Below are 10,646 nucleotides of genomic sequence, written 5' to 3'. Positions count from 1 at the left end.
CTGGTTTTTAATTTCTTTTATCGGTTTTTACCTTCTTGTGTTCTTTATACATCCCGCACCCCTGTCCCTTTTCCCTTCTAGGTCTCTGCCTCCCTCCCAAGTGTGACTTGGGCCCTTCAGCTAGTTGAACTTCTTGAGTTCTGTGGTATGTGTCTTGGGTATTCTGCATTTTCTCTAATTTGTAAATAATATCTACCTATTAGTGAGTAAATACTGTGCATGTCCTTTAGGGTCATAGTTACCTCACTCAGAATGCTGTTTTCTATGTTCATCCATTTGCTTGCAAAACTCAGGATGTCCTTGTTTTAAATAGCTGAGCAGTTGTGTAAATGAACCACAGTTTCTGTATCCTTTCTTCTGTCATGAACCATCTGAGTTGTTCCCAGCTTCTGCAATAGCACTCCTGGGACATACCCAAAAGAAACCCCACCATGCCCCAGGGACCCGTGTTGCACATCAGCCTTGTATGTGATATCCATTTGTTCTTTAATATTTTCTCTTGCCCTTTATTCTGTGATACTGTTTTTTGTTGCGGCTGAGGTGGGTTTCTATAAGCAACAGAAGGCTGGATACTGTTTATACATCCACTCTTTAGACTGTGTCTTTTTATTTGGTAAGTGAATCCACTGATGCTGAGAGATATCAGTCACTAACATTGGATTGTTCTTGTTATTTTAATGTCTGTTTTCCTGTGTTTTCTATTCTGTTGGTTTTCCTGTGAGATGATTAATTTCTGGTGTTTTCTTGAGTTTAGTTAATCTCCTTGTGTTGATGTATTGCTTCTAGTGTCCTGTTTACTAATGGATTAAAAGAAAGATACTGTTGACATTCGGATTTGTCATGGAATATCTTTTTTTCTCCATCTATGCTGATTCAAAAATATTTTTCCAGAGGGCAATTTTTGAGTCAAAAAAAAAATCTATAGGAAAATCCCACCTCTAGAAACAACTTCTCATTGAACCTAAATAATACATGGAAATTAACTAACAGAAGGCTGGACCACTGTAAAACTGAAGAAAATAACTTTTTCGGACGGATCATAGAAACAAGAGAGAAGGCATGCAGTTGCTTGCTGTGCTGTTATTGGAAATGAGGATTGAGGGGAGGTAATGATTTTCTCTCCCCGGAGAAATACTTGGCTTTTGCCATATGTACTTGAAACCCTCTCTGGGTCTACTTGGGGTGAGGGCCCAACTGCTTGAAGGCCTGTACCTGCAATTAGTGTACACCTGAAAGTAGACAACCTGAAAAACCTGCTGAATGAACCCCCTCTGACCTATGAAAATGCAACACGTTAATTAATATTCCCCACCAGCAAGCACTTGCTCTGTCCTCTAGTTTATGTTTAGGCCAGACTTAGCTATAGAAAAGTATCCGGCATTTTTGAAGGCCTCCATCAGTCTAGGGGTGTCCTGCTACCACTCTATAAGACAATAACGACGAAATGTACATTTTCGGTCTCCCATTTGCTTTCCTCTCTTAGAGTCCTCAGGGGTTTTGTTTGGTTGGTTTGGATTTCTTTATCTTGCCTTCATCCCCTTGTGAGCATCCAGGAGGAAAAGAAAGGCCTCTCTGACAGAGCCCTTGAATCCCTTTATTCTGCTCTTTACCCACAAAGGAGGGTGCCTATTGGACACTAGTCACTCTTACCTTCCCACACTGTGACCTTGAGGAATTCTTTCAGGTTAATGCTTGTGTTCTGTCTGATTTCTCCGTTTTTATGCAGCCATGGACACCAGTCTGTGGAATGCTGCCTCCCACAGTTACTGTGGGTCTCCATAGTAATCTAGATAAATCTCTCACATGTCCAGAGGTTGTCTCCTGGAGGATTGTAGATCCTTTCAAATTGACAATATTAACAACCCAAGAAGCACCTCAGCCCGTAAATTAATATTTGGAAATTCAGAGTCTGCATGCCAGCATTTTAAAAGTCCCGGGAAATAATGGATCCGGTAATTTATTCCCAATTACTATTCACAAAGGAACCTATTTTGAATGTGACAGAATTAAGTCACCTATAAACTATTTGTTTCACATATGCCTGCTAGTCGGGATAGTTACATTTGTAAACCACATCTTTAAAAATTAGGAAACAAGGTGATTAAAAAAAAGAAACGTGCTCACTCGGCACAGGACGGTGCAGGGTAACCCTGAACTCTCTGGCTGGGCCCAGGGGACCTGCGCACGGAGCACTTCCTTCCAGACACGGAGGAGGAAGCGGAAGTGCCGCTCTGCGTAGCCTTGGAGACGCGGGGGAGGCGTAGCAAGACCTTTGACCCGCCCTCGGCAGCCTCGGAGGCGGAGCAGCTGAGACTCCTGAAGCGGCGGTGGTGGCCGCGGGTCGCAGCCACGATGGAGGTAACGGTGGGCGTCGCGCCGCCCCGCTGGCCCCTGTGCCGCTCGAGGAGTGGGAGGGCACGGCCAGTACCCTGTCCCCGCCTTCGCGGCCCGACCCCCGCCGCGGTGCTGGGCATTGAACCTGGTTCTATCTCTTGCCGTGACGACGGCCCAGCTCTGGCCCCTACCGCCTTGGAAGGGTCCTCCTCGCCACAAATTTCTTTGGCCGCGCCTTGTACCTGGAAATGGGATGAGCTCTTGTGATGGTTTGTTTTGCAGGATTCTGCTCAAGATGCCGTGGCTGCAGCACCCTCCGCGACCCCGAAATCCAAGGTGAGGAGAGCACTCTGCCACCAGGTTCCCTGTAGGGCACAAGGTTAATGAATTGGAAAACTTTGGCATGGGGGACTTTCTTTCTTTCTTTCTTTTTCTTCTTTTTTTAATAACTAACCTTTCCTCGGGGAGTTCCATTCTAATTTACTATCACTTACAGATTTCCTGTTCTTTTTTTAATTTCCTGATGTGCAAGCTGTTTGTTTACTTCCTGATCCGCGTCGGCACTATGCTGAGATCCTGCTGTATTTCAAACATTTAACTTGTCTGTTCTATGAAAGTTTACACAGTGACACGATTAAGAGGGGGGTTAAGTAAGAGGAAGGAAAAATCGAGGAGCTATATCCTGTTGGCTCCAGCTGCATAGTCAAGGGAGGGTTGAATGAGGTTGTTCTTACAGCACCACAGTGTTTAATGCTAAATAATAAGGAAAGGTAGTGGTTTATTACCAAAATGTATTGTTGGCATACTGACTTGCATTTGCCTAAGCATCGGAATCTTTCATGTAAGTTTCGTGAAATAAGTTCCTTCCCTATTCTCATTCTGCAGATGAAGAACTTCTAGCACAAAGATGAACTGATTTTTCAGTTAGTGAACCCTAATGTTTTAGTTGACATCTAAGTGTAACCCGATTCACACTTGAATGTAGTTAGGTTTTCAATTTGCAACAGAATGAATTTTACAGCTCTAGAAATCTTTAGTTCCAGCCCCTACTTGAACAGTTAGAGAATTAATGTTTTCTGTAAGAGTTTTATGCTGGAGTTTTTTGTTTGATATTCGATTTGTCTAATTAACTTTCAGTTATTGAAGTTGTGTTTGTCAATTTAAAAAAAATATGAGTGGCTTGAATATTTAGAGTGTTTCTGTCTTTAGGCAGATATTGTGGTTTTTTTAGGTGGGCATACTGGAAACATGGGTTATAAAAGTCAGTAATATGACTACATCTTTCAGCTAGAAACATTGCCCAGAGAAGATCTCATCAAGTTTGCCAAGAAGCAAATGATGCTCCTACAGAAAGCCAAAGCAAGGTGTACAGGTACCGGGTTTGAAATTATTTTTTTTCATTAGACCATGCCCAGCCTTGCAGTTTCCTTTGGGGAGATGAACTTAGCTGTGGAACTAGACATGCATTGATGAAATACTTAGATTAATACCTGTGTTTGATATATGTTTAATTACTGCTTTAAGATTATACAGTAAATATTTACAACAAAAACAGTAGAATGTATGGGACATGCTTCCAGATTTTCAGGGTAGTTAGTCCTAGTGGTGCACACACCTAGTCCTTGATAGTCTAGAGGCTAAGACAAAAGTTGAGCCCAGGATTTCAAGACCAGCTAGGGCAACATAGCAAGCGCCCCCCCCCCACCTATATATATATGTAGACAAATAAGAAAAGACAGGAAAGGAAGAAGTGAGTACAGTTTCACATGAAACACAACTATTTTTAATTGGTTATTTTATTTATTTACATTTTAAATGTTATCCCCCTTTGCCAGTTTCCCCTCCATAGACCCCCCATCCTCAACCGCCTTCCCCCTTCCTCTAAGAGGGTGCTCCCCCACCCACTCACCCACTCCTGCCTCGGCACCGTAGCATTCCCCTATGCTGGGTCATTGAGCCTCGCATTGATTCCAGTTAAGGCATCCTCTGCTACATATGCAGCTGGGCTGTGGGTGCCCCCGTGTGTGCTCTTTGGTATACTTTCAGGGATCATTTCGATAGTTTAAAACACAATTATTCATGTGCACTAAAGCCGGGTAATGGGAACTTAGACCACTCTTCCAAATGAAAGTTTTTATATGAAGAGGGAGAAGAAAAAAAGGACTACTATTGTTTGGATGGAGTTACTATTTCTCCAACTACTGACTTCTCAGATACATTCTAATTCATAGGCTTGGGGTTCTTAGAATGTACCTGTCAGTTTAATAGTAATTCTTTTCTTACTTTCTGAACCGGAATCTTTTTATTTCTTTAGAATTAGACAAGGAAGTTGAAGAACTCAAATCAAAACCTGTTGATGGAGGAACTGACGATATTGTTAAGGTAAGGAAGCAGTTGTTGTTAATTGTAGGAAGTGTCTAGTAATAGACACAATCTCTGTGAGGGTCGTCTCCCTGCTGCAAACGGTCTTTCCTTCTGTTCAGTCACCTCATTGCTGACTGTGGTTTAGCCTATTAGTTCTCTAACTCAGAGTGAAGGGGGCGTCATTGCAAACAGTCAGTCTTCCTTCACTATAGTTAGCAATGTGTGCTTCCATCATGGGCAGGTAGATTTATACAGCGGGGTGGCTGCTGACCCACATTGGATAGCTTTAGCTCTAGCCGCCTGAAGCAGCGTGGGGATGCTCACACATTTCCTTGTAATCTCAGCTCAACTTGCCAGACCCCCACCACTAGGTGTCACCATTAGTTTTTGTACCATTTAACTTTAGAGTTGCCCTCTTTCCTATTTCCGTTATCCTGCACCTGGAACAGTCGCCACAGACCTGTTGTTGTAGCTTCAGGAGATGGCTCCAGTGTGTCTCTCCATTTGCTTGGCACTCCTGCTTCCTGACGCCTTCTGTTTCCTGCAAGGAATTGCTCTGGCTGTCCTCTAGATCTGTTGCAGTTCTGAAACTGGACTTTGACAGTGATCCCGTGAATGTCTGCACTGTTTGCTTATCCCGTGCACACCTCTTTTGCTAGGTATCTTGGTCAAACTTACTAACTAGATTAACAGTTCATTGTGACAGACTCGTCCATACGACTGTACAGGAAACTGTAAAAACAAATGAGCAAGGGCATATGCTTTCTTCTGCCTCCTGAGTGCAGGGATTAAAAGCATTACACCACCATTCCATGAAAATTATTATGTACTGTTTTCTACTTTTTAAGGATTACTCTACTCTTTTTTATTGAGAGCTATGACTTTACATGTAAGCATATAGGACATTTTAGTTTTGTTGAACAGCAAAAGTTTTTTTTGTTTGTTTGTTGTTTTTTTTTTTTTTTTTTTTTTTTTTTTTTTTTTTTTTAAATAACAGCTTCTCTGTGTAGCCTTGGCTGTCTCTAACTCAGAGATCCACCTGCCTGTTCCTCCCAAGTACTGGGATTAAAGGTATATGCCACGATACCAGGCAACCAAAATTTTCTCAGATTCACAGAAATTAGGACTGATTCACAGAAGTATGGAAGTTGGAAGTCCTAAGAAGTCTTTGGTCTCCCAGGGATGTCAAGATAGACTATCTTTGTTTCCTTGTTCTTATTTCTTCACCCTAGGTTACCAGATTAGTTTCAGCTTTTCAGTATGGAAAACAATGGTTGGTTATAAAGATTGGAAGAGACAGTGTAGAGAGTATGCACAGAACATCTTCAGAATGCTCATCAGGCCTTTCCTTTCAGGTCTGGAGATGGCTCTGCAGTTAAGAGCACTTGCTGTTCTTACAGAGGGGGCTACAGGGCGGCTCATAACCCTCTGTGTAACTCCATTTCCTGTGCCTGGCCTGCACAGGCACCAGTCACACACCGTGCACATACATGCACAAAGGGAGACACTCATACACACGAGATAAAAATTACTTTTTGTTGCGACTTTTAAATTATTTTAAAATGCTTCGTGCAGTATCTTGTGCTCATATTCTTTCCCCTGTTCTATCCCCAAGTCCTCTCAGCTCTTCAGCTCTTCATTCTTACCCACCTAACGTCATGTTCTTTTCCTGTCGAGGAAGGAAAAAAAAAACAATAACAAAATACCCCAAAACACGTGGGTTTTTAGATTGGCTAACTGACTTCACCCGAGTAAGAGGTATGCCCAACGGTACTCTGTCGTATAAAACTGATCTTGCTTCTCCTAGCAAGTATCAGTTTCACGTATTTTATGAAGAATATGTACATCTATGTTTATAAATGATATTGATCTATTTTCCTGTTTTGAAGGTGTGGTAAAATTCTGCATTGACTTTCTGGCCCTGGACTTTTTTGATTGGGAGACTTTTAATTACTGCTTCTGTTTTCTTTCATTAGAGGTTAATTGCTCATATGATCTTAGTTTAACTTTGGCAAGTCAGTCATTATTCTAATGGGCCTGACTTTATAAGTGACTTGGGGTTTTTTTCCTTTTTAATATCTTTTGTTCTGTGTGGTTAAGTCTTTGATTAGTGTGTATCTTGGGGAAATTTCTGGTCCTGTCTATTTGGTGTTCTTTATTGGTACCTCCTTCTTTAGATTACAGAAATGTTCTTCTATAATTTTGTTAAAAAATATCTCTACACCTTTCACCTGAGTTTCTACTCCTTGCATTCCCACTATTTGTAGATTTGGTCTTTTCTGGATGGCTGGTTTTTTCCAGATTTCACATTTTCTTTGACTAACCTATCCATTTTTTCTACCTTACCTTCAGTGTTTGAGGTCTCTCTTCTGTGTCTTAAACTCTGTGGAAAAGTGCTGAGATCCTGCCTGAGCACTGGCTCTCTAGAAGGCAACAGAGGAGGTGGAGCATCTGCTGAGGGCCAAACTTGGTTTGGCAAGAGTAAAAATTGCTTAGTATAAATAATATTTCATCTCCTTGATTCTTCTGTTATTCTGGGCCCAGAAGGATGGCTTCAGATGAATTATCACCTGTTGCTTAACAGCTGGGGGAGGGGAGATGAGTTATTAGGAAAAGGGTTTATTGCTAGTGCTTCCTTCTCTGACCAGGCAGCCAGTAATTAAAATTCTTTACACAGGAACATATGCACAGACACACATACACACACATTCATACACACATTCATACTTTCGCCAGGCCCAGCCACCTGTCTCAACTCCACAAATGTTCATGCATGCATACACACACATATACCTTACACACATACAAACAGACATATGGATGAGGTGGATGGAGCAGAACCCCTCCCCCCAAGCCAACCCCATTATCTTTATTTCTTTTTCTCTGGCCTTTTTATAGACAAAAGTTCTCATAGATAAAATGTTACACAAAATGGGAGTCACAAAAGGATCTTGATATTAAGTTAAAAGCAGTGTTTCATTCTATAAGCTCATTGTAAATGCAAAGCAAAAATTTCATATGGCCTTGCTTTATCATAGTGTTCACCTGTGGCTTTATCCTGGGACCTGAATGATTTATCCTTGAATACAAGTTTGTTCCAAGCCTATGTCTTCTTAGTGTAATTATGAAAGCTCATTGTATTTCTTATTGTGCAGCCTTGACTTACTATTATGAGGAGTGGGCACATTCTATTCTCAATTCTTTTAAATCAAGAATTTTGAACTTAGTACAAGACAACTAAAACCATCTCTTAAAACTTTCTTCATAAGATTATTTGAATTAAATCAGTTAATTCTTTAAAATCATCTTTATGTTGATCTGCAGAAAGTCTGCTCAATAGGGTGGGCTGATGCCCAGGAATCTTTAGGCTATGTAATAGTGACAGGAAAGGCATGCCAGCTGCAGGAAGTCATCCTGAGATGAAGTCTCAGGGACCTTGCACCTCAGAGTTCATCTTAATCCATGCAGAAAGGTGAGCCACCTCCTGGAAGCCACCTGCTAGCCTTAGCCTTTCCTAGATAGCTCCTGTCCTTTTACCTCTGAAGTTTTTTTGTCTGACATCCTAAAATTTTCATTTCTAGTTTTATTTCAGCTTGGGTGTTTGTTTGCTTGTTTTAATAATTTTGATTCTGTTTTTCATGTCTTGAGCTGTTTTCATTACTTCATTCACCTGCTTGTGTTTTCATGGTCTTTAGAGGTTTATTTGTATCCCCTTTACAGTTCTTATATACATTCATAGTTGCTGTCCTTTGTGTTTCAGTGATACAGCCACCTCTCAGGGATTGCTGTAGTGGGTTACTGGGTTTCTCAGGGATTGCTGTAGTGGGTTACTGGGTTTCTCAAGGATTGCTGTAGTGGGTTACTGGGCTCTGTTTGGGGCATATTGTCTTGTCTGTTTTGTGTTTGTGATTTGGCAGGGATGTGGAGTTATGATGTTTGAGATATTTCATGTTGATATCTGGTCTTGTCTTTGTTGGCTGGGTGCTCTGTTCTTTGAATGTGCTGGCTGTGTGGTTGCTCTGAGAGTGCTTCTGAAGATTGGTAGAAAAGGACAGAGATGGGCTAGGAGGAAAGGCTGAGGGTGGCTGTAAGAAAGAGCTAGGGGAACTGGGTCTACACCAGGAGGAGGTGGCATCTCCAAGCAGTGGAGCTTTTGTGAGGAGGAGGCTTCCACTATAGGCTGCAGAAGGACAAAATAAGTCCAGGAAAACTGAGAAGGGTTTTGTTCCACACGGAAAGTAGAGTCCCCAGTACATGTGAGTCAGGGTGGTAGGCAGGGCCTCTGCAGAGAGGGCTGATATGGGATTAAGAATAAGTCTGGACAGAGGATGATGGAGAACTAGGGTAAGAAACTTCTACTGGAGCCCCAGTGGCCAAAATGAAACTGCTTTACATATTAATCTTCTATGTAGTTACTTCTGTGACATTCTGGCCAGTTTCTAATTACGTATAGGTCCTGTTTGTTTGGCTTTTTTCTGTAAGTGCTTATAAACTCTATTAACAAATTTTCCTTTTGTAAAATATTTCTTCATATGTCTTTCATAAGCTGTCTTAGTCAGGGTTTCTATTCCTGCACAAAACATTGTAACCAAGAAGCAAGCTGGGGAGGAAAGGGTTTATTTAGCTTACACTCCCACATTGCTGTTCATCATCAAAGGAAGTCAGGACTGGAACTCAAGCAGGTCAGGAAGCAGGAGCTGATGTAGAGGCCATGGAGGGATGTCACTTACTGGCTTGCTTCCCATGGGTTTGCTCAGCCTGCTTTCTTATAGAACCCAGGTCTACCAGCTCAGGGATGGCACCATCCACAATGGGCTGGGCCCTTTCCCCCTTGATCACTAGTTGAGAAAATGCCTTACAGCTGGATTTCATGGAGGCATTTCCTCAACTGAGGCTCCTTTCTCTGTGATAACTCCAGCTTGTGTCAAAACCAGCCAGTACATAAGCTATGGTTCGTTTTATCTAGAAATAACTTTTTTTGTTTTTCCATTACTGTATTAAAGTTTCTGTTTGGCAGTTACACTCTTTTTCTTATGTATTTGTGGGGAGGAGATACAGTGTGAAATGGGAGCTCACCATGTTTCCTAGACCAGCTTTAAACTCCTGGCTCAAGAACTATTCCTGTCACAGTGTCCAAACTAGATGTAGTCCTGATTAGATACATCTATACATGTTGTAAAATGAACCTCTGATTTGCACTTTCTGTAAATTATTTCAAGTTTTTTGCATTATACTGATTTTGTATATCTTAAAAAATTATTTGCCTTTTTTCTAGACAAGTTCATATGAAACTCAGATTTTTTGCTCCTTGAAAACCTGTTATGTTCATTCTTTCTATTTTCTTTATTCCACAATATTTATTAATAAGGAATATTATGTTTTGTAATGTTTCAAAGCTGTGTTATTTTAGGAATTTTTATCCATTTCATTTGAGGTTTCAATATTATTGATAATTTAATATCTCTAACTTTTTAGATTCTGCTTTATATAGAGAACTCCTGTTTTAGTTACATCATTTGTGAACTCTGTATTCTCTTCATCTGCCTTGTTAGACCTGTCTTTTTTTTTAAGAACTGACTTGGCTTGTTGATCTGGTTTCCATTGTATTGCTTTGCCTTCCCACACATTTGCTAAAACAGAGAAGGTTATCTAAAGAGGTTTTAAAGACCATGTTTCTTTGTGTAGCCTTGGCATTTCTGAAACTCACTCCATATATCAGGCTGGCTTCACACTCAGAGATCTTCCTGCCTGTGCTTACCAATACCAGGAGTAAAGGTGTCAGGCATCATACCTGTACTGTCAGTCTGTCTTCTCAGAGGAGAAGCAAGATTATTTCCTGCCTGTTCAGATTGTCTGTTAAGTTTCTATTTGTTTGTTTCCTTGGGTGTTAAATGACAGGGTGTCTCTAGAACCAGTTCTCAGTGTGTGGGTCACAAACCCTTTGGGTG

At 41.2% G+C, this 10,646-nt stretch overlaps 1 protein-coding gene across 2 annotated transcripts in view; it reads left to right on the top strand.

Moving 5' to 3' along the window:
- Nucleotides 1-2,284: 2,284 nt before the first annotated feature.
- Nucleotides 2,285-10,646, top strand: part of GCC2 (GRIP and coiled-coil domain containing 2) — a 46,472-nt gene continuing 38,110 nt past the window's right edge. The window contains exons 1-4 of one of the 2 annotated variants that reach the window (XM_080937665.1): nucleotides 2,285-2,358; nucleotides 2,617-2,670; nucleotides 3,622-3,706; nucleotides 4,649-4,716. In XM_080937665.1, the coding sequence (XP_080793791.1) occupies nucleotides 2,353-2,358; nucleotides 2,617-2,670; nucleotides 3,622-3,706; nucleotides 4,649-4,716 (213 nt within the window). In that variant the 5' untranslated portion in view covers nucleotides 2,285-2,352. Of the gene's footprint in view, nucleotides 2,359-2,616; nucleotides 2,671-3,621; nucleotides 3,707-4,648; nucleotides 4,717-10,646 lie in introns of those variants that run through there. The other variant, XM_080937666.1, reaches the window with a different exon arrangement.

Source organism: Micromys minutus (genome assembly GCF_963924665.1).
Source record: "Micromys minutus genome assembly, chromosome: 25".
NCBI classification, from domain to species: Eukaryota; Metazoa; Chordata; class Mammalia; order Rodentia; family Muridae; genus Micromys; species Micromys minutus.
Note: the sequence above shows the minus strand (reverse complement) of the source record. Positions and strands in the feature narration are given on the sequence as shown.